This window comes from Leopardus geoffroyi, chromosome C1 (genome assembly GCF_018350155.1).
Source record: "Leopardus geoffroyi isolate Oge1 chromosome C1, O.geoffroyi_Oge1_pat1.0, whole genome shotgun sequence".
Classification (NCBI taxonomy): Eukaryota; Metazoa; Chordata; class Mammalia; order Carnivora; family Felidae; genus Leopardus; species Leopardus geoffroyi.
The window spans coordinates 31506371-31530162 of NC_059328.1; the positions used below are offsets into that span (position 1 = coordinate 31506371).

The window sequence follows — 23792 nt, forward strand, 5'->3', positions numbered from 1 at the left end:
TGAGGTTTGTGAGTTCGAGCCCTCCCATCGGGCTCTCTGCTGTCCAGGCAGAGCCCGCTTCAGATCCTCTGTTCCCTTCCCTGCTGGTGCTCTCTCTCTCTCAAATAAACATTTTTTTTTAAAGTGACTTTTCTACCCCCACCTCCGCACCGACAGGGCTGGCCGAGGAACCTCCGCAGACCCTGGGACCACGCAGGTCGGTCACCCGGGGCCTGGGACCGCAGTGGAGCGGTGCGCCGCGGGGTCTTGTGGGAGGTGCCCTGGGCTCGCTCGGCGCAGGCGCAGTGCTGCCGGGTGGAGAGCTTGGCGCAGGCCGGCGCCAGCCGGTGAGTCCGAGCGGCCCTTCGCATCGCCGCGGTTTCTGGCGGAGAGGCTGGGGCTCACAGGGGCACCCTGGGTCAGCAGGAAGATGGAGATCGGAGTGCGGGTGCGATGGAGGGACTTGAACCTCCAAATCAGGGGCCTCGGGAGCTATGGTCCTGAAAAGAATATGCTGCCGAGATTTGGCTGTGGAGGGTGGGAACCTTCCAGGTACTCTAACGCACTCCAGCTGGCTCTGCTTATCTCCGACTGGGGTTAGTGGCATCTGCCGCCCCAGTGGCTCCAGGACCCCTTTCTCTTTCCGAGTCCAAGTTTGGCTCCACAACCCTGTGCCGGCCGCTCGGGTCTGAGCGCGCCCCCAGGTCTGGCCCGCGATCCCGCGTCTCCCCACAGAGCAGTGTGCCCCGGGGGCCTCCCCTCTTTGGTGCCTCAGGTCTCCTGCTTTGCCATTCCTGTGTCCAGTGGTCCCTAGCCTGAGTTCCTGCAGGTATGTATCCTGAGAGGTGCTTAGCGTTAACTTTGACCCCGGCTGGGTTTCCGGAGACTCTTGCTGGAGGGTACAGAGATTCGGAGCCCAGGACAAAGATGCCAGTCGAGGACAGGCTGTGGGAGCCAGCTTGTCCTGAGCCAGTAGGAGCAAGCCATGCTGTAATGAATGAAGGCCGCAGCTCCACAGCAGCTGGAACCCATCCTTGAGGGGGCACACCTGGGACCTGAGCCCTGCCAAAACTGAGCCAAGACTGGGGTGTGGAGGAAGACGGGATTTTGGAGCTGCTGGGGCTGCAAGTCTTGGGTCCCATGACCACTTGCGGAGAACAGGGAGAGACCGTGGAGGTTTTGACTCAGAACAGAGGAAAGACGAGTTAGCTGAGATGGTGAACCATCTGCAGTGTGGAGAAAAGAAAGCAACATAGGGCAGGATGGTTGAGGGAACGGTTCAGACGAGGCAGAAACAATGGCCACTCTGGGAGCTACAAGGAAGGCTTGATGTCTCATGGCTCCTTTCTCCTCCAGCTCTGCCTCCTTAACTCCCTGACCTTGCCCAGGAGGAAGAAGAGATGACCAATCCCCAGGTGAGATGCAGTTTTCCTTTTTTCAGTCCCGACTCTTGCAGAAGAACATAAGTTCCTCTTTCTCCCGTAGGAAAGGAGAGGGAAACCTTTATGGAGCACTTACTGCATGGTAGGTACACTCAACATTGACTTTTCTTTTAATTCTCACAATAGGGGTGAGAAGTGGATATTATTCCCATTTTGCAGACGTATCAACTGGCCCAGTGAGGCTTAGAGACTTGTCAAGTTCACTAAGCTATTAAATGGGGAAGCCAGTATTCATCTCTAGGTCCCTTGTGTCTGCTGTACATGTTGTCAATGGACAGGTCTTCTCATCCATGGACTGGGTGTAAATTGTCCACATCCAAAGGGCTGGGACTAATCCATGAAATTAAGGACTCCAAAGAGAATGCTCCCTTCTGGCCTGATGCCCTCCTTTTAAGTTTGTTCTCTACCTAACGCGTTGCTCCTTCATTTATCCACTTAGTTATGGTTGCTCATTTTATTTGTAAGAGCAAGACAAATTGACTTAGATACAGTTCTTCAAAATATGTGGTTTCTTTGAGGGAGACTTATATATACATGTGTAAAGTGGTGATTACGACTCATGTATACACTAAGTAAAATGAAAGAAGCTATATTTAAGTGTCAGTGGTATCAGCATGAGAGAAGGGTGCTTGAGGAAGACTTCGGTGAACTTTTGTTTCTTAAAGAGAAGATTTGAGTATATGAACTTCCATATCTCTTTCAAGTCTTTACTTTTTTTGTTGTTGATAATTGTTTATGGCCTAATGATCAATTTTTACAGCGTTTCATGTGTGCTTGAGTAAATTATGTATTCTCCAATGTCAGGTGCCAATGTCTATATGCGTTCATTTATTTTTGTTTGCTTGACCCATCAATAATTGAGAAAAAAAAATGTGTGGAATTTCTTTGAGTAGTAGGTATGTCAGTTTCTCTGTACAGTATTTACACTTTAAAGATACGCAATTCATGGGGGCACCTGGGTGGCTCAGTCAGTCAGTTGAGTGTCCGACTTTGGCTCAGGTCATGATCTCATGGTCTGTGGGTTTGAGCCCTGCTCTGTGCTGACAGATCAGAGCCTGGAGTCTGCTTCCTATCCTGTGCCTCCCTCTCTCTCTGCCCCTCCCCCACTCTCACTTTGTCTCACTCTGTCTCTCAAAAATAAATAAATGTAAAAAAAAAACCTAAAAAAATGTAATTCATGGATGTTTTAAGAGGTATATACAAATTTAGAGTTGTGATATCTTCATAGAGAATTGGATTTTTAAAAAAAATCTCTATGTAGTGACCTTTTTTTTCACTAGTGATGCTTTTTATCTAGAAATCTACTTTGTTTGATATTGATATAGCTATTCTTTCTTTTGGTTGTTATTTGCCTGGTTTATCTTTTTCCATACTTTCAACTGTTTCGTGGCCTTATGCTTTAGGTATATCTCTTGTTAACTATTTATTTATTTTGCGAGAGAGAGAGAGAGTTTGAGCATGAATTGGGGAGGGGCAGAGGGGGGGGTGAGAGAGAATCCCAAGCAGGCTCTGCACTGGCAGCACAGAGCCTGACTCGGGGCTTGAATCTATGAACCATGAGATAATGACTTGAGGAGAAATCAAGAGTCAGATGCATAACCAACTGAGCAATCCAGGCACCCCTCTTGTTAACAGTTTAAGGCTGAATTCTCCCTCCTCCTCCTCAATCTGATCATCTCTGCTTTTTTAACTGGCAAGTTTAATCTATTTACATTTAGTGTAATTATTGATGTATTTGATGTGTTTATACTGTCTTACATTTTAATTATATTTGTCCATTTTTGCTTTTTTCTCCTTTCTTAGCTTTGATTTTTTTTATATATTGTTTTTTTTTAAGTGGCAAGGGTTTTTTTTCCCCCTCTTGTTTTAAATTTATAACCTAAATCTGTTCTTTTGGTGATTATCCTTGAAATTGTACCATATATTTGCTAGTCTACATTTAAACAACTTTCAGGGGTGCCTGGATGGCTCAGTTGGTTAAGCATCTAACTCTTGCTTTTGGCTCAGGTCATGATCTCAGGATTGTGAGGTTGAGCCCCACGTTGGGCTCTGTGCTGAGTGTTGAACCTACTTAAGATTCTCCTTTTCCCTCTCTCTCTCTCTGCCCCTTCCCCGCTCACTCTGTCACTCTCTCTCAAAAAAAAAAAAAAAAAAAGGTAATAAACAACTTTTTTTTTTTTTTTTTAATTTTTTTTTTCAACGTTTATTTATTTTTGGGACAGAGAGAGACAGAGCATGAACGGGGGAGGGGCAGAGAGAGAGGGAGACACAGAATCGGAAACAGGCTCCAGGCTCTGAGCCATCAGCCCAGAGCCCGACGCGGGGCTCGAACTCCCGGACCGCGAGATCGTGACCTGGCTGAAGTCGGACGCTTAACCGACTGCGCCACCCAGGCGCCCCAATAAACAACTTTAAGAATATTGCAGAGACTTTAAAACTCTTTGTTACTGATTGTATCCTTGCTTGACTTATAAGCTATTATTTTCTGCATTTTAATTCTGTTTTTTTAACTTAATAAATTAGATATTATTAGAATTATTATTTTGTACAGTGTCTGGATTTATGTACATATTTATCACTTGTTTGCTTGCCATTCCTTCTTAGCCTTTTGGGATCAATTTTCTTTTTCCTCAAGTCCATTCTTTAGAAGTTTCTTTTTTTTTTTTTTAAGCTTATTTATTTATTTTGAGAGAGAGCACAGGGGAGGGGCAGACAGAGAGGGAGAGAGAGATTCCCAAGCAGGTTCCGAACTGTCAGCACAGAGCCCTACACAGGGCTCAATCTCACTAACTGTGAGATCATGCCCTGAGCTGAAATCAAGAGTCAGATGCTTAACCAACTGAGCCACCCAGGTCCCCCTAGAAGTTGCTTTTTAATGCCCTCTTTAGATGTTCAATTTGTTGTTTTTTCACAGTTGAATGTTATTTCCAGGTAATTTCTTTGCTTGATCGTTTTATAGTTGCCTTTTTAATTTTTTCAACTAATTTATGTATTGCTGCTCTGATTCCGTATCTGGTGGTTTAAATATCTATAGTTGTTGGTAGTCTAACTTTATTTTCTGCTGACCCTCACCTTTGGTGACTTAAATTGTGAACTCACTGATTGATCTTAATATATATGAGTCCTATGAGAAATTTTCCGCCAGAGGGAATTTGCTTCTATTTCTGGTAGTAGCTTAGAGAATGCTACTAACATGGGATGATTCCAGTTCCTTAGAGTCAGTCTAAACCCCCCACCCTGCAGCTGGCACCAGGTTCTGTGTCACATAGTAGTGCTGCTGTTGGCATCTCTCTGTGGGACAAACCTATGCCTTCCAGCTGCCTCCCGCTGTAATTTCAGCTCACTCTGTGGTTTTGTTATAGTTTTCATTTTCGGTTTTTGGGGAAAAGAATAGTCCTTTTTCATCGTTTCTAGTTAGGTGAAATTACTTGTTTCAGTAAAATAGTGTGATTGACCTGTCGAACTCCCAAATATATATTTTTTAGCTTAAATCCAATTTAGTTAACATAGTTTAACAATGATTTCAGGAATAGAATTTAGTGATTCATCACTTGCATGTAACACCCATTGCTCATCCCAACAGGTGTCCTTTTTTTTTTTTTTTTTTTTTTTAAACGTTTATTTGTTTTTGAGAGAGAGAGAGACAGAGCACGAGCAGGGGAGGGGCAGAGAGAGAGGGAGACACAGAATCGGAAGCAGGCTCCAGGCTCTGAGCTGTCAGCACAGAGCCCAACACGGGGCTCAAACCCACAAACCGTGAGATCATGACCTGAGCTGAAGTCAGACGCTTAGCTGACTGAGCCACCCAGGTGCCCCACAAGTCTCCTCCTTAATGCCCTTTGCCCATTTAGCCATCCTGCCACCCAACACCCCTCCAGCAACCTTCAGTTTGTTCTCTGTATTTAAGAGTCTCTTATGGTTTGTCTCCCTCCCTGTTTTTATATTATTTTTGCTTCCCTTCCCTTATGTTCATCTGTTTTGTATCTTAAATTCCACATATGAGTGAAATCATATGATATTTGTCTTTCTCTGACTGACTGATATCGCTTAGCATAATACCCTCTAGTTCCATCCACATTGTTGCAAATGGCAAGATTTCATTTTTTTGATCACTGAGTAATATTCCATTATGTATTTATACCACATCTCCTTTATCCATTCATCAGTTGATGGACATTTGGGCTCTTTCTTTACTTGGCTATTGTTGATAGCCCTGCTATAAACATTGGGTACATGTGCTCCTTCGAAACAGCACACCTGTATCCCTTGGACAAATACCTAGTAGTGCTATTGCTGGGTCGTACAGTAGTTCTATTTATAATTTTTTGAGTAACCTCCATACTGTTTTCCCAGAGTGCCTGCACCAGTTTGCATTCCCACCCGCAGTGCAAAAGTGTTCCTCTTTCTCCGCATCTTCACCAACATCTGTTGTTGCCTGAGTTGTTAATTTTAGCCATTCTGACAGATATGAGGCGGTATCTCATTGTGGTTTTGACTTCTCTTTCCCTGATGATGAGTGATGTTGAGCATTTTTTCATGTGTCTGTTAGCTATCTGGATGTCTTCTTTGGAAAACTGTCTATGCATGTCTTTGCCCATTTCTTCATTGGATTATTTGTTTTTGGGGTGTTGAGTTTGATAAGTTATTTATAGATTTTGGATACTGACCCTTCATCTGATAAGTCATTTGTAAATATCTTCTCCCATTCCATCAGTTGCCTTTTAGTTTTGCTGATTGTTTCCTTCACTGTGAAGAAGCTTTTTATCTTGATGAGGTCCCAATAGTTCATTTTTGCTTTTGTTTCCCTTGCCTCTGGAGACGTGTCAAGTAAGAATTTGCTGCAGCCAAAGTCAAAGAGGTTGTTGCCTGTTTTTTCCTCTAGGATTTTGATGGCTTCCTGTCTTACATTTAGGTCTTTCATCCATTTCGAGTTTGTTTTTATGTATGGTGTGAGAAAGTGGTCCAAGTTTATTCTTCTGTAAGTCACTGTCCAGTTTTCCCAATACTATTTGCTGAAGAGAGTGTCTTTTTTCCATTGGATATTCTTTCCTGCTTTGTCAAAGATTAGTTGGCCATACTTTTGTGGTCCATTTCTGGGTTCTCTATTCTGTTCCATTGATCTATGTGTCTGTTTTTGTGACAGTACCATACTGTCTTGAGGATTACAGCATTGTAATATGGCTTGAAGTCTGGAATCGTGATGCCTCCAGCTTTGGTTTTCTTTTTAGGATTGCTTTGGCTATTTGGGATCTTTTCTGGTTCTGTATAAATTTTAGGATTGTTTCTTCTAGCTCTGTAAAGAATGCTGATGTTATTTTGATAGGAATTGCATTGGATGTGGAGATTGCTTTAGGTAGTATCAACATTTTAACATTATTTGGTCTTTCAATCCATAAGCATGGAATGTTTTTCCATTTTTTAATGTCTTCTTCAATTTCTTTTATAGCTTTCTGTAGGTTTCAGTGTACAAATTTTGCACCTCTTTGGATAGGTTTATTCCTAGGTGTTTTGTGGTGAACTTATAAATATTTTTACATCTGGTTTAGTATTTTTCAACTTCACTAGTAATCCAAGAAATGTTAATTATAATATAATGAAATGGCATTTTTGCCACCTATCAAATTGGCAGATAGGTGTTTTTTAGTGCTTTTTAAAAATTTATTTGAAAGAAAGTGCACACACATAAGTGCGGGAGGGGCAGAAAGAGAGAGGGAGAGAGAGAATCCTAAGCAGGCTCCATGCTGTCAGCGCAGAGCCTGACATAGGTCTTGAACTTACAAACCATGAGATCATGACCGGAACCGAAATCAAGAGTTGGACTCTTAACTAACTGAGCCACCCAGGCGCCTCCAGGTATGTGTTTTTTAAAAACACTTTCTGGTAAACTGAGACTGCCAAATACTTTTAAATTAAATGTCCTTTTGCCACAAACTTTTTGGAGGGCTTTGGGAAATATGTGTCAGAAGTCTTTAAAGTGCCTATATCTTTTTTTTTTTTTTTTTTTTTTTTTTAATTTTTTTTTTCAACGTTTTTATTTATTTTTGGGACAGAGAGAGACAGAGCATGAACGGGGGAGGGGCAGAGAGAGAGGGAGACACAGAATCGGAAACAGGCTCCAGACTCTGAGCCATCAGCCCAGAGCCTGACGCGGGGCTCGAACTCACGGACCGCGAGACAGTGACCTGGCTGAAGTCGGACGCTTAACCGACGGCGCCACCCAGGCGCCCCGAAAAGTGCCTATATCTTTGACCTAGCAATCCTACTTCTAGGAATCTACCCAAAGGAAAAAGTTGATAAGTAAATAAATTTGAAATACAGTGATAAAACTTGCAGTATCAGTATAGTAATAAAAATTGGGAAGGAGTTGAGGTGTTCAATATAGGGAAATTGTTAAATAAATAATGATGTAACCATAACATGAACCACTCTGTCGCTATTAACAAGGTGTAGAAGAATAGTTACTAACAAGGGACAATGTTCATGATATTTTAAGAGAAAATTATTTTTAAGCTGTAAAGAATATTCCCAATTAAAAAATCTACATATATATGCCAAAATATAAATAGCAGTTCTTTTGGAAAATGCAATTATGTATTTTGTATTTTTTTCCTGTAGTTTTCTCTGATTTTCTATAGCACTTTTGTTATCAGAAAAAAATAGCAAATGAAATGTGACTCCCTTTTGGGGGGCAGAGGGTTATTAGAGATGTTTGTTGTTTTATTATCAGGTTTTCTTACCATATATGAATAGTAATTATATTAGTACATACCCTGGTGTGGGGGGGAGGTCATAATTTAAGTTGTCTAGCCTAGAATGCAAGCTAGCACTCTGCCAAATTAGTGAGCTACATCGGTGGGGTTTTATATATGTAAAGAGAGTATGCAGCATTGAGAAAAAAAATCCCCAACCAAGTGGTAGTACAGCTGTATTGCACAGACATTCTAGAAACAAGGAATATGAAGAAGAACCAGAGGTTGTACTTTCCTTACAGAAGATCAACCAGAACAGAGACTTAGACTATATGTTTCTATCAGCCCTTAATTTATGTGTGTTAGTACTGCTCACTGAGTGTCGGATCATTATAAATATGAGACATTTCAACACTGCCAGGGATTTTTCCACATACTTGGTAGTGGTACAGCTGAATATACACTTGATGTTGCTTTTTCTTTAACAGCCGGAATAAAACCTAGCGTTGGGCGTTAAAAACTGTGGCTTTAGGCATTTATAATGATACATCTCTATTATATTTAGGAATGCATTTTAGAAAATAATAAAATGTAACTGATGTGATTATTCATTATTGACTACAGATAAATCCAATTTTATATTTGTAAATTTATAAAACAGACTCTTTAACAAATATTGTCAATATCCTGATATTCAAGACCAAGTCAAAATATTAGCATTGTTTCTATATTCAAGACCAATGTGAATATTTTCATTTTTACAGGGAGTTCCCAAACGCTTCTCATGATTAAGAATTGAAATTGGGTGATACAGGGGCAACTGGGTGGCTCAGTTGGTTGAGCATCCTACTTTGTCTCAGGCATGTTCTCATGGTTTGTGAGTTCTAGCCCCGCATTGGGCTTTCTGCTATCAGTGCAGGGCCCGCTTTGGATCCTCTGTTCCCCTCTTTCTCTGCACCTCCCCCACTTGCACTCGCTCTGTCTCAAAAATACATGAACATTAAAAAAAGAAAGAAAGAAAATGAGGGCTACCGTATGAACACGCCTAATTATTGGGAATTTATTTCGATCAGCTTTGTTTCTGAGGTTGGTATATCTCTGGATGTAGCAATTTTGCATTAATTCACTGCACGATAACAAATGACTTATATAGGAAATAAGTTTGTGATGATTGAGAAACAGAATTAAGATAGGGGCTAGTTATCTAGAACATATGTCTTAAATATGTCTTATTAAAACCACCACTTATTTTACCAGCAAAAAAAATGGGTTTATTCAAGAATAGCAGAGAATTGCAACCAGAGACAAGCAAGCTAAGGCAAAGCCATAGTCAAGTCTATAGAACAAAGGAGAGGAATGCTCTTTTATAGAGGAAGGGGGTGGGGGAAGTTGGGAGGGCTGTTATAAACAAAAAGTCCATTGGAGTAAACTAGGAATTTTGAAGAGTGGCTTTTTAAAGTTTATTTATTTATTTTCAGAGAGAGAGAGAGCGCGCGCGTGCACGAGAGACAGCACCCACGCACAAGCAGGGAAGGAGCAGAGAGAGGAGAGAGAAAAAATCCCAATCAGGCTCCATGCTATCAGTGCAGAGCCTGATGTGAGGCTCAATTTCATGAACTGTGAGATTATGACCTGAGCCAAAATCAAGAGCCAGACACTTAACTGAGCCACCCAGGTGCCCCATATAGTGGCTGAGTTGTGACAGCCTCTCATTGGCTGGGCTGTTGTCAGGGAAGGAGGAAACCTTTCTTCCTTCTGCTCGGATAGCGAAGTAGTAGCTAAAGTAGTGTGGACTTGCAAGGTACAGGTGCTTCTCCTGTTGGGTCTGCAGTTGATCCGCTGGTAGTGTGTGAGAGCTCCCCCTGCTGGCCTCCTGACTCCATTCTAACCGAGGTTTCCTTTATTAATTTTCAGTCTTTAAGTCACATATAATACATAGTCCTAGAAAATGAGTTATGATTATTATACACTGAATATTATTGATGCTGATGTTTGAATTTCAAGATTGACAAATCATTAGTGAATTATTTTAAATCTTTATAAAAGGCATTGAATTTCATTCTTAGAGTCTTCCTACAGTACAAATTAATCTTTCTTCTAGAACCATAATAAATACAAATAAGCACACTAAAAGATCTGTCACATCCTTATTCATATTGGTTGTTTTATAGTACAGTAATTGGGAAGAAAAGCACTAGCTTTTCATTAATCCCATAAAATCATTTTCAGTTCATAGGACACATGCTCGTCTATTGTGCAAACTGCCAGTTCTTATCAAGGGCATTTTAATACCTAGCCACTCTATTTGGGTATGAATGCAGCTATGTTTACAGTCAGTAGTTAGTCTATAAGATAGTTCAAGAATCTATAAGTTTGCTTGAAAATAGGAATGATATCTTCCTAGTCAAGTAAAAACTATAAATTTTGTGAAAATGGGGGTCAAAAGGTCATCAATATGATCAGAAGGGTTTTGAACTCCTAAGCAAATGGCTGTTGTTTTAAAAAAAATCATCATTGCATATTGATATGTTATTCTCATTTTGGTTTATATTTCCTCTGTTTATTTCACCGATGTATCCCAACTACCTAAACCATTGTCCTTTAGAAGGGTTTTTAAATTAGACGTTTATTTTCTTTTTTCTTTCTTTTAATTGAAGTATAGTTGACACAGAAGTTTATTTTATTAAATGTTGTTTTGCCATCCTGTGAGATGATCACATAAATTTTCCTTTTTCACTTGCTATGATTACATAAGTAATAGATTTTTCTAATGCCAACTGTTCAAATAGCCAAAATCCTCATTAGCTAAAAGGAATTTATTGAGGGATATTTGGTAGCTCGCAGAATCTCTTCAAAGGCCAGAAAGACAGGCCTGGAAGCCACACAATGTGGAACGATGCTCAAATCCCACAGTTGGACCATCCCAATGGAGCGACCACTTCTGCTGGGCACTCAGTTTGCACTGCTGACCCAGGGCTGCAAACACCACCCGTAGAACATTTGCTTCTACTGCTTCTGTAACTAGATGCCTCTGATGCCATCCTTACTCTTTCCAACCATTAGCTTCTGAATTAAAAACTTGTGCAAGTACCTCTGGTTGGCTGATCAAGCTACGAGGGATGCTGGCAAGCAAGTTTCTGGCTTTTATCTTGAGGACACACAGATTCATAAGGTGAGAAATTCCTTAGACTTAGGGTGTTTAAAGTTGCTGGGTTGCCAAAAAAGAATGATAGATCAAGGAATCCTTAGGTTTGTTTAATAATAAATGTATCTGTTAGCATGCCTAATTAGGCAGAGTCCAGTGAACTTAATGTTGAATTATAACTTTGAAATGAAATGGAAGCTGTCTTGTAGATAAATAAGTATATAAAGAATATGGACATCTTCAAGTTTGTATCTAAAACAGATAAAACACTATGGGTCTGTGCATAGTTGTGGGGAGTGGGGGAAAGGGGCCTGGTTAAGGCTGCAACACAAGTTTTGGGCAGCTGGGTGAATGGTGAACTCTTCACTGTGATAAGAAACAGAGGAGATGGAATGTGTATGTACTTGTGTGTTTGCGTGTGTGTGTGTGTGTGGAGGGGGAGTTAGAAGACACTTTGAAGTGCCTCTGGGACATCCAATTAAAGTCTAGAAGAGAGATATCAAGGTCTGAGACAGATCCAGGTTAAAGATACAAATTTATGAGTTGTCACCATGTATGTGGTGACTAAAGTCATGGGCTTGGTTAAGATCATCCAGCCAATATGTGACAAAAGAAGAAAAAGAAGGTAACTAGAGAAAAGCCTTGAGGAACACAACTATTTAAGGACTGGTCACAATAAGAGGGGCCAGAGTAGAGGTTATGTTGCAGGGAGGCAAGATGGTATAGACCAGTTAGGAGGCAGAGGTGAGGTGGTGGCTCAGAAAAGTGGTGTCAGCAGAGAGAAGAGAGATCTTTAGGAAGATTTAGTGATGGAGCAGGTGTGAGAGAGGACACAGAGGAAGGAAATGATGGTGCCTCTTTTGCTGACTTGAGCATCTGAGTGGTGGAGGTGTGGTTGCCTGAATTAGGGAACATTGGGAGGGAAGCAGATCTGGAAAGGGAGATAAAGTCAGAATTGAGCAGGTTGATTTAGATGGCTTTGAAACATGCAGGTGGGTATTTATTTCATTTGGTAGATATTAATCGATTACCTACTTCACACTGGATGTTCATCATGTAGCTAATGGGGTCTGGAACTCTAGGTCTGGCTTGAGGTCTTGGCTGCCAAAGTGCATTTGAGAGTTGCCAGCATTTGAAAGCATTTGAAGTTGTCAGAATAGATGAGATCACATAGGGAGAGCGAGAGGAGGGCCTGGGAACCCCAACATTGATGAGTAGAAAAAGAGATTGAGAAAGAGTGATCAGAGAGTCAGGAGAAAAATTGGGTTACTATAATATCCAGGCTCTAGGAGGAGAGAGTTTTGAGGAAGACCATGTGGGTGGAGCCAAATAATGCGAAAAAGCCAAGCATAAAAAAGCTTGAAAGCTTTCCATTGGATCTATTAGCAAGGAAGTCATTGATTATCTTAATGAGGATAAATTTCTAGAATTGGGAATGTTAGATCAAAGTATATGTTTGATAGATACCGCCAAATTGTTCTCCAAAGTTTTTACCTGGTGTTTATTGGCCATTTATTTTTCTTTTAGAGATTATTCAGATCACTTTTCACTTGTATGGTTTTTTTTTAAAGTTTATTTATTTTCAGAGAGTGCACATATGAGTGGGGAAGGAGCAGAGAGAGAGGGAGAGAGAATGACAATTTTTTCTTCTAATTGACTTTTAAGAGCTCTTCGTATTATTAGGGTTAGTGAACCTCTGCATAAGATGTTATCTTTTAAAATGTTTTTAATTTTTTAATATTTATTTCTGAGAGAGAGAGACAGAGCATGAGCAGGGGAGGGGCAGACAGAGAGGGAAACACAGAATCCAAAGCAGGCTCCAGGCTCTGAGCTGTCAGCACAGAGCCCGACGCGGGGCTTGAACCCATGAACCGCAAGATCATGACCTGAGCTGAAGTTGGACGCTTAACCAACTGAGCCACCCAGGCACCTCTCTTTTAATTATTCTTATGTCTTGGGGCAGAACTCTGAAGTTCTCTTTATTCTGTCTACCTTTGTCAGTATTCCCAAGTTTAGCCTTTTGTACCACAATCATTGGTGTAGATGCTTAAGAGGAATTACTGTTCTTTGGTGTTTTAGGAACCTGTTACATTCAAGGATGTGGCCATGGACTTCACTGAGGAGGAGTGGAGGCAACTAGACCCCACACAAAGGGCCCTACATAAAGAGGTGATGCTGGAAATCTATGACAACCTGGTCTTAGTGGGTGAGGACAACCACTCTTTGGAGGATTTTTGCTTCCAGGGTGGTTAAAATCTGTGGGCTCTTAAAGTTTTTAACTAAGTAAGGGCTTGAGATTCAAATATCAGAGTATCCAAATCACTATTTAAAAAAAAATTTTATTGAAATATAGTCGACATACAATGTTGTATTGGTTTCAGGTGCACAACATAGTGATTTGACAATTCTATACATTACACAATGATCACCATGATAAGTGCACTTACCATCTGTCACTATGCAATGTTGTTACAATATTATTGACTGTCCCTATGCTGTAGTATTCATCTCCATGACTTATGTATTTTGTAATTGGAAGTCTGTACCTCTTAATCCCCTTCACCTATGTTGCCCATCCCCCTTTCCATCTTCCCTCTGACAACCACCAGTTTGTTCTCTATTTATGAATCTGTTCTCTGGGTTTTTGTTGTTGTTGTTACTGTTACTTCGTTTGTATTGTTTTTTAGATTCCACATATAAGTGAAATCATATAGTATTTGTCTTTCTTGTCTGACTTGTTTCACTTAGCATAGTATTCTCCATCCATGCTATTGCAAATTGCAAGATCTTATTTTTTTATGACTAAGTAATATTCCATTGTATATGTATATACCTCATTTTCCTTATCCATTCATCTGCCAGTGGACTCTTGGATTACTTCCATATCTCAGCTATTGTAAATAATGCTGCAGTGAACATAGGGCTGTATATATCATTTTGAATTAATGTTTTCATTTTCTTTGGGTAAATATCCAGTAGTGGAATTACTGGCTCCTACGATATTTCTGTTTTTAAATTTTTGGCGAACCTCCATCCTGTTTTCCATAGTAGTTGCATCAGTTTGCATTCTCACCAACAGAGCATAAGGCTTCCCTTTTCCCCAGATCCTCGCCAACACTTAATTCCCTCTGTTTGGTACTAGCCATTCTGACCGGTATGAGGTGATATCTCATTGTGGTTTTTATTTGGATTTCCCTGATGATGAGTGATGTTGAACATCTTTTCCTGTGTCTGTTGGCCATCTGGATGTCTTCTTTGGAACAATGTGTAATCGCATCTTCTGTCCATTTTTTTAATCAGATTGTTTTTTTGGTGTTGAGTTGTAGAAGTTTTTAAATATTTGGATATTAACCCCTTATCGGATATGTCATTTGCAAATATCTTCTCTCATTCAGTTGGTTGCCTTTTTGTTTTGTTGATGGTTGCCTTTGCTATGAAAAGCTTTTTATTTTGGTGTAGCCCCAATAGTTTATTTTTGCTTTTGTTTCCCATGCCTCAGGAGACATATCCATAAATAAGTTGCTAAGGCTAACATCCAAGAGATTACTGCCTATGTTTTCCTTCAGGAATTTTATGGTTTCAGGTCTCATATTTAAGTCTTTAATCCATTTTCGGTTTATTTTTGTGTATGGTGTAAGAAAGTGGTCCAATTTCATTTTTTTTTTTTAACGTTTATTTATTTTTGGGACAGAAAGAGACAGAGCATGAACAGGGGAGGGGCAGAGAGAGAGGGAGACACAGAATCGGAAGTAGGCTCCAGGCTCTGAGCCATCAGCCCAGAGCCTGACACGGGGCTTGAACTCACGAACCGCGAGATCGTGACCTGAGCCGAAGTCGGACGCTCAACCGACTGAGCCACCCAGGCGCCCCCCAATTTCATTTTTATGCATGTAGCTGTCCAGTATTGAAGAGACTATCTTTTCCCCGTTGTATATTTTTGCCTCCTTTGTCATAGATTGACCATATAGGCGTGGGTTTGTTTCCGGGCTCTCTATCCTATTCTGTTGATCTTGTGTCTATTTTTGTGCCAGTATCACACTGTTTTGATTGCTGTAGCTTTGTAGTATATCTTGAAATCTGGGATTGTGATACCTCTAGCTTTATTCTTCTTTCTCAAGATTGCTTTGGCTGTTCAGGATCTTTTGTGGTTCAATATGAATTTTAGGATTATTTGTTCTGCTATGAAAAATAGTATTGGTATTCTGATTAGGATTTCATTGAATTGGTAGCTTGCTTTGGGTACAGTGGGCATTTTAACAATATTAATTCTTCCAATCCACGAGCACGTATATCTTTCCATTTGTTTGTGTTGTCTTCAGTTTCCTTCATCAATGTCTTATCATTTTCAGAGTATAGATCTTTCATGTCTTTGGTTAAGTTTATTCCTTGGTGTTCTTTTTGGTGCAGTTGTAAATGGGATTAATTTTTCTTTCTGCTACTTCATTATTAGTGTATAGAAATGCAAAGATAAAAAAAAATGCAACAGATATCTGTATATTAATTTTGTAAACTCCATTGGGGCGCCTGGGTGGCGCAGTCGGTTAAGCGTCCGACTTCAGCCAGGTCACGATCTCGCGGTCCGTGAGTTCGAGCCCCGCGTCGGGCTCTGGGCTGATGGCTCAGAGCCTGGAGCCTGTTTCCGATTCTGTGTCTCCCTCTCTCTCTGCCCCTCCCCCGTTCATGCTGTGTCTCTCTCTGTCCCCAAAATAAATAAACGTTGAAAAAAAAAATTAATTTTGTAAACTCCAACTTTACTGAATTCACTTATCAGCTCTAGAAGGGTTTTTTGGTGGCGTTTTTAAACATATCGTATCATGTCATCTGTAAATAGTGACAATTTTACTTCCTCATCAATTTGGATGCCTTTTATTTCTTTTTCTTGTCTAATTGTTGCAGCTAGGACTTCCCCTACTATGTTGAATAAAAGTGGTGGGAGTAGATATCTTTGTCTTGTTCCTGATCTTTGAAGAAATGCTTTCAGTGTTTCACCATGAGTATGATGTTAACACTGTGTTTATCATTTATGGCCTTTATTATGTTGAGATATTTTCCCTCTAAACCTACTTTGTTGAGAGTTTTTATCATGAGTGGATGTTGTACTTTGTCAGATGCCTTTTCTGTGTCTATTGAAATAATCCTGTGGTTTTTATCCTTTCTCTTGTCAATGTGATGTATCACACTGACTTATTTGAGAATATTGAACCACTTTTGCATCCTTGGAATAAATCCCTCTTGATCATGGTGGATGATCCTTTTAATTGTATTGTTGAATTTGATTTGCTTATTATTTTGTTGAGGATTTTTGCATGTGTGTTCATCAGGGATATTGGCCTAGAGTTTTCTTTTTTTATAGTGTCTTGTCTATCTTTGTATCAAGGTAATTCTGGTCTCATAGAATGAATTTGGAGGCTTTCTTTCCTCTTCTATTTTCTAGAATAGTTTAAGAACAGGTATTAGCTCTTCATTAAATGTTTGGCAGGATTTATCTTGAAGCTATCTGGTCCCAGACTTTTATTTGTTGGGAATTTACCAATTCAGTTTTGCTAATTGAATCAGTAGTAATCAGTCTGTTCAGATGTTTTATTTCTTTCAGATTTAGTTTTAGATGAATGTGTTTCTAGGAATTTATCCATTTCTCCTAGGATGTGCAATTTGTTTGCATATAATTTTTTAATAGTAGTGTCTTATAATTCTTTGTATTTCTGTGGTCTCAGTTATTACCTCTCCTTTTTCATTTCTGATTTTATTTATTTCAGTTCTGTTTATTCCTGATGAGTATGGCTAAAGGTTTCTAAGCTTTTTTTTTTTTTATCTTTTCAAAGAACAGTTCTTGGTTTCATTGATCTTTTCTATTTTTTTATCTATCATTTATTTCCACTCTATTATTTCCTACTTTCTCCCAACCCAAGGGTTTGTTCTTTTTTAAATTCTTTTAGGTATAAGGTTAGATTGTTCATATGAGATTTTTCTTGTTTCTTTTGGTAGGCCTGCATCTCTATAACCTTCCCTCTTAGAACTCCTTTTGCTGTGTTCCAAAGATTTTGGACCATTATGTTTTCATTTTCATTGGTCTCCAAGTTTTTTTTGTTTCCTCTTTGATTTCTTCATTGATCCATTGGTCTTCAGTAGCATGTTGTCTAGCCTCTGTGTGTTTGTGTTTTTTTGTGTTTTTTTTTTTCTTAGTATTGTTTTCTAGTTTCATATCTTTTGGTCAGAAAAGATGCTTGATGTGATTTCAGTCTTCCTTAAATTTATTGAGACTTATTTTGTGGACTAACGTGATCTATCCTGGAGAATGTTCCATGTGCACTCAAAAAGAATGTGTATACTGCTGTTTTTAGATAGAACATTCTGTATATATCTGTTAGGTCTGTCTGGTCTAATGTATCTTCAAAAGCACTGTTTCCTTAATGATTTTCTGTCTTGATCATCTATCTATTGATTTAAGTGAGGTGTGAAAGTCCCCTGTTATTACTGTATTAGTGTCATTTTTTCCCTTTATGTCTGTTACTATTTGCTTTATGTATTTAGGTGCTCCTATATTGGGTGCATAGATATTTTCAATTGCTATACCCTCATGTTGGATTGATCACTTTATCATTATGTACTACCCTATTTGTCTCTTGCTACAGCCTTTGTTTTAACGTCTATTTTGTCTGATATCAGTATTGTTACTCCAGCTCTTTTTCCCTTTTTATTGCATGGATATCGTTTTCCATTCCTTCACTTTCAGTCTCTTTGAGTCTTTAGGTCTGAAGTGAGTCTCTTATAGGCAGCATATAGATGGGTCTTGTTTTTTAATCCATTCAGTCACCCTGTCTTTTGATTGGAGCATTTAGTCTATTTACATTTAAAGTAATTATGGGGCGCCTGGGTGGCGCAGTCGGTTAAGCGTCCGACTTCAGCCAGGTCACGATCTGGCGGTCCGGGAGTTCGAGCCCCGCGTCGGGCTCTGGGCTGATGGCTCGGAGCCTGGAGCCTGTTTCCGATTCTGTGTCTCCCTCTCTCTCTGCCCCTTCCCCGTTCATGCTCTGTCTCTCTCTGTCCCAAAAATAAATAAACATTGAAAAAAAAATTTTTAAAGTAATTATAGATAAGCATGTACTTATTGCCATTTTGTTATTATTTTTTTTTTTTCTGGTTATAGTTCTCTATTCCTTTTCTCTTCTCTTGCTCTCTTCCTTTGTGACTTACTGGATTTCTTTAGCATTATGATTGGATTCTTTTCTCTTTTTTTTTGTGTATTTATTTTAGGTTTTTGATTTGTGGTTATCATTGATTGGGTTCATATAGAACAGACTGTGTAGATAGCAATCTATATTTTATTAAAACAATTTTTTTTATTAACTTGTTTTTTTTATTTTTTTAAATTTATGTCCAAATTAGTTAGCATATAGTGCAACAATGATTTCAGGAGTAGATTCCTTAGTGCCCTTACCCATTTAGCCCATCCCCCCTCCCACAACCCGCCCAGTAGCCCTCAGTTTGTTCTCCATGTTTATGAGTCTCTTCTGTTTTGTCCCCTTCCCTGTTTTTATATTATTTTTGTCTCCCTTCCCTTATGTTCATCTGTTTTGTCTCTTAATGTCCTCATACGAGTGAAGTCATATGATTTTTGCCTTTCTCTGGCTAATTTCACTTCGCATAATACCCTCCAGTTCCATCCACCTAGTTGCAAATGGCAAGATTTCATTCTTTTTGATTGCCAGGTAATACTCTGTTGTATATATATACCACATCTTCTTTATCCATTCATCCATCGGTGGACATTTGGGCTCTTTCCATACTTTGGCTATTGTTGTTAGTGCTGCTATAAACATGGGGGTGCATATGTCCCTTTGAAACAGCACACCTGTATCCCTTAGATAGATGCCTAGTAGTGCAATTGCTGGGTTGTAGAGTAGTTCTATTTTTAGTTTTTTTGAGGATAAAAAAAATTTTTTTTAATGTTTATTTATTTTTGAGAGAGAGAGGCAGAGTATGAGCAGGGGAGGGGCAGAGAGAGGGAGACACAGAATCCAAAGCAGGCTCCAGGCTCTGAGCTGTCAGCACAGAGCCTGGAACAGGGCTTGAACTTATAAACTGTGAGATCATGACATGAGCCGAAGTTGGATGCTCAACCGACTGAGCCACCTGGGTACCTCTATAGCAATCTATATTAAGTTGATGGTCACTTAAGTTCAAACGATATTCTTTTTTAAGTTTATTTATTTATTTAGAGAAAGCATGTGAGTGGGGCAGAGAGGGAGAGAGAGAATCCTAAGGAGGCTCCATGCTGTCAGTACAGAGCCCAACGTGGGGTTTGATCCCGTGAACCGTGAGATCATGACCTCAGCCAAAATTAAGAGTCAGATGCTTAATCAACTAAGCCACCTGGGTATCCCAGTTTGAACAACATTCTAAAAGCTTTGGATAGTATGGACATTTTAACACTTGTTTTCCCAATCCGTGACCATGCTGTATCTTTCCATTTATTTGTGTTGTCTTTAATTTCTCTGATCAATGTGTTATAGTTTTCAGAGTATAGGTCTTTCACCTCCTTGGTTAAGCTTATTCCTAGGTATTTTATTCATTTTAGTGCAATTGTAAATGAGATTATTTTCTTAATTTCTCTTTTGGACACTTTGTTATTGGTGTATAGAAATGCAACAGATTTCTATATATTGCATTTGTATCCTGCAACTTTATTGGATTTATGTATCAGTTCTAATAGTTTTTTGGTGTAGTCTTTAGGGTTTTCTATATATCGTATCTTGTCATCTGCAAAGAGTGAAAGTTTTACTTCTTCCTTACCAATTTAGATGCCTTTTATTCCTTTATCTTGTATGATTGCTGCAGCTAGGACTTCCATCACTATGTTGAATAAAAGTGGTGAGAGTGGACATCCTTGTCTTGTTCCTGACCTTAGGAGGAAGGCTCTCAGTTTTCCCCTATTGAGTTGGATGTTCACTGTGGGTTTTTCATATAAGGCTTTTATTGTGTTGAGATATGTTCTCTCTAAACCTACTTTGTTGAGTGTTTTTATCATGACTGGATGTTGTACTTTGTCAAATGCTTTTTATGTGTCTATTGAAATGATCATATGGTTTTTATCCTTTCTCTTATTGATGTGATGTGTCACATTGAATTGATTTGTGAAAATTGAACCACCCTTGCCATCCAGGAATAAATCCCACTTGATCATAGTGATTGATTTTTTAATGTATTGTTGGATTCGGTTTGCTAATATTTTTGTATCTGTGCTCATCAGAGGTATTGTCCTGTAGTTCTCTTTTTTTGTGATGTCTTTGTCTAGTTTTGGAATTGGGGTAATGCTGGCCTCATAGAATGAATTTGCAAATTTTCTTTCCCCTCTATATTTTGGAAAAGTTTGAGAAGAACACATATTAACTCTTCTTTAAATGTTTGGCAGAATTAATCTGTGAAGCCAACTGGTCCTGGGCTTTTTTTTTTTTTTTTTTTTTTCCTGGGAGTTTTTTGATTACTGATTCAATTCACTGCTGGTAATTGGTCTGTTCAAATTTTCTATTTATTCCTGCTTCAATTTTGGTAGATTGAAGGTAGTTCAATCTAGCAATTCCTAGGTAGCTTTCTAGGAATTTATCCATTTCTTCTAGGTTATCCAATTTGTTAGCATATAATTTCTCATAATATTCTCTTACAATCCTTTGTATTTCTGTGGTGTTGATTGTTATTTCTCCTCTTTTGTTTCTGATTTTATTTGAGTCCTCTTTTTTTTTGATGAGTCTGGCCAGAGGCTTATTGATTTTGTTGATCTTCCCAAAGAACTAGCTCCTGGTTTCATTGCTCTTTTCTATTGTTTTTTTTAGTTTCTGTATCATTTCTTTCTTTTTTTTTTTTTTTTTTTTTAATTTTTTTTCAACGTTTATTTATTTTTGGGACAGAGAGAGACAGATCATGAACGGGGGAGGGGCAGAGAGAGAGGGAGACACAGAATCGGAAACAGGCTCCAGGCTCTGAGCCATCAGCCCAGAGCCTGATGCGGGGCTCGAACTCCCGGACCGCGAGATCGTGACCTGGCTGAAGTCGGAGGCTTAACCGACTGCGCCACCCAGGCGCCCCTGTATCATTTATTTCTGCTCTAATCTTTAATTTCTGTCCTTCTGCTAGTTTTGGATTTTTTCTTCTTTTTCTAGCTCCTATAGGTGTAAGGTTAGGTTGTGTAACCCTCACCCTAACCCTATCCCCAACCTTGCTTCCTGAGGTAGGCTTGTACTGCTGTAAACTTCCCTCTTAGAATTGCTTTTGCTGCATCCCAAAGATTTTGAATCATTGTGTTTTCATTTTCACTTATCTTTATGTATTTTTTGATTTTTTGGTTGATCCATTCATTCTTTAGTAACACGTTATTTAACCTCCATGTATTTGTACTCTTTCCAGATTTTTTCTTGTGGTTGATTTCCAGTTTCATTGCATTGTGGTCAGAAAAGATGTATGGTATGACTTTGATCTTTTTGAATTTGTTGATACTTGTTTTGTGGCCTAATATGTGATATATTCTGGACAATGTTCCATGTTCACTTGAAAAGAATGTGTATTCTGATGTTTTAGAATGGAATGTTCTGAATATATCTACTAAATCCATCTGGTCTAGTATGTCATTCAAGTCACTGTTTTCTTATTAATTTTCCTTTTATTTTTTATTTTTTATTTTTTATTTTTTTAATTTTTTTTTTTTCAACGTTTATTTATTTTTGGGACAGAGAGAGACAGAGCATGAATGGGGGAGGGGCAGAGAGAGAGGGAGACACAGAATCGGAAACAGGCTCCAGGCTCTGAGCCATCAGCCCAGAGCCCGACGCGGGGCTCGAACTCACGGACCGCGAGATCGTGACCTGGCTGAAGTCGGACGCTTAACCGACTGCGCCACCCAGGCGCCCCTAATTTTCCTTTTAGATAACCTGTCCATTGATGTAAGTGAGGTGTTAAAGTCCCGTACTAGTATTGTATTACTATCAGTTTCTTTGTGTTTGTTATTAACTATTTAAAAAAAAATTTTTTTAACGTTTATTTATTTTTGAGACAGACAGAGACAGAGCATGAACGGGGGAGGGTCAGAGAGAGAGAGGGAGACACAGAATCGGAAGCAGGCTCCAGGCTCTGAGCCATCAGCCCAGAGCCCGACGCGGGGCTCGAACTCACGGACCGCGAGATCGTGACCTGGCTGAAGTCGGACGCTTAACCGACTGCGCCACCCAGGCGCCCCAGTTATTAACTATTTTATGTATTTGGGTGCTTCTATGCTGGGTGTGTAAATATTCACCATTGTTATGTCTTCTTGTTGGATTGTCCCCTTGATGATTACATAATATCCTTCTTTGTCTCTTGTTACAATCTTTGTTTTAGAGTCTATTTTGTCTGATATAAGTATTGCTACTCTGGCTTTCTTTTCACATCCATTTGTGTGATAAATGTTTCCCATCCCCTCGTTTTAAAAAAAAAAAAAAAAAAAAAGTTTATTTACTTACAGTGTGAGCGGAAGAGGGGGAGAAAGAGAGGGAGAGAGAGAAAATCCCAAACAGGCTCTACACTGTCAGCCTGGAGCCTGATGTGGAGCTTGAACTCATGAGTTGTGAGATCATGACCTAAGCCGAAATCAAGAGTCAGGCACTTAACCAACTGAGCCACCCAGGCACCTCCATCCCCTCGCTTTCAATCTTCATGTACCTATAGATCTGAAATGAGTCTCCTGGAGGCAGCGTATAGATGGGTTTTGTTTTTATTATCTAGTCCATCACCCTATATCTTTTTATTACAACATTTAGTCCATTTACATTCAAAGAAATTATTGATATTTTGTTGCCATTTTGTTGTTTTATGGTTGTTTTTGTAGATCTTATCTGTTCCTTTTTTCCATTGCTTTCTTCTCTCACCATAAGTTGGCTTTCTTTAGTGATGTACTTGGATTCCTTTCCTTTCTGCACATTTATTACTGGTGTTTGATTTGTGGTTACCATTGGGTTTGTATATAACATGTTCCGCATATAGCAGTCTACACTAAGTTGGTGGTCACTTAAGTCTGAGCCCATTCTTTACTCTTTCCCACCCCCTACATTTTAGGTACATGGTGTCATACTTTACATCTTTTTATGTTGTGAGTCCCTTGGCTGAGTTTTACAGATACACTTATTTTTACTGCTTTTGTGCTTCCTACTTTTCTTATTATGATCTTTCCTTTCCACTCAGAGTCCCCTTTAACATTTCTTGTAGGGCTGGTTTAGTGGTCAAGAACTCCTTTAGCTTCCATTTGGGAAATTCTTTCTCTCTTGTATTCTCAGTGATAGCCTTAGTGGATCGAGTATTCTTGGCTGTAGATTTTTTTTCTTTCACCACTTTGAACATATCATGCCATTCCCTTCTGTCCTGCAAAGTTTCTACTGAAAAATCCACTTATAGCCATATGGGGTTTCCCGTGTATATAACTGTCTTTTCTTTTGCTGCTTTCAAAATTCTCCATCGCTACTTTCTGCTATTTTGATTACCGTGTCTTGGTGTGAACCTCCTCGGGTTGATTTT

At 39.4% G+C, this 23792-nt stretch overlaps 1 protein-coding gene across 1 annotated transcript in view; it reads left to right on the forward strand.

Annotated features, from left to right (window-relative positions):
* Positions 1 to 215: 215 nt before the first annotated feature.
* Positions 216 to 23792, forward strand: part of LOC123597672 (zinc finger protein 239-like) — a 28154-nt gene continuing 4577 nt past the window's right edge. Inside the window, exons 1-3 of the mRNA XM_045476831.1 lie at positions 216 to 808; positions 1336 to 1394; positions 13335 to 13461. Coding sequence (XP_045332787.1) covers positions 1380 to 1394; positions 13335 to 13461 — 142 coding nt within the window. The 5' untranslated portion in view covers positions 216 to 808; positions 1336 to 1379. The remainder of the gene's footprint in view (positions 809 to 1335; positions 1395 to 13334; positions 13462 to 23792) is intronic.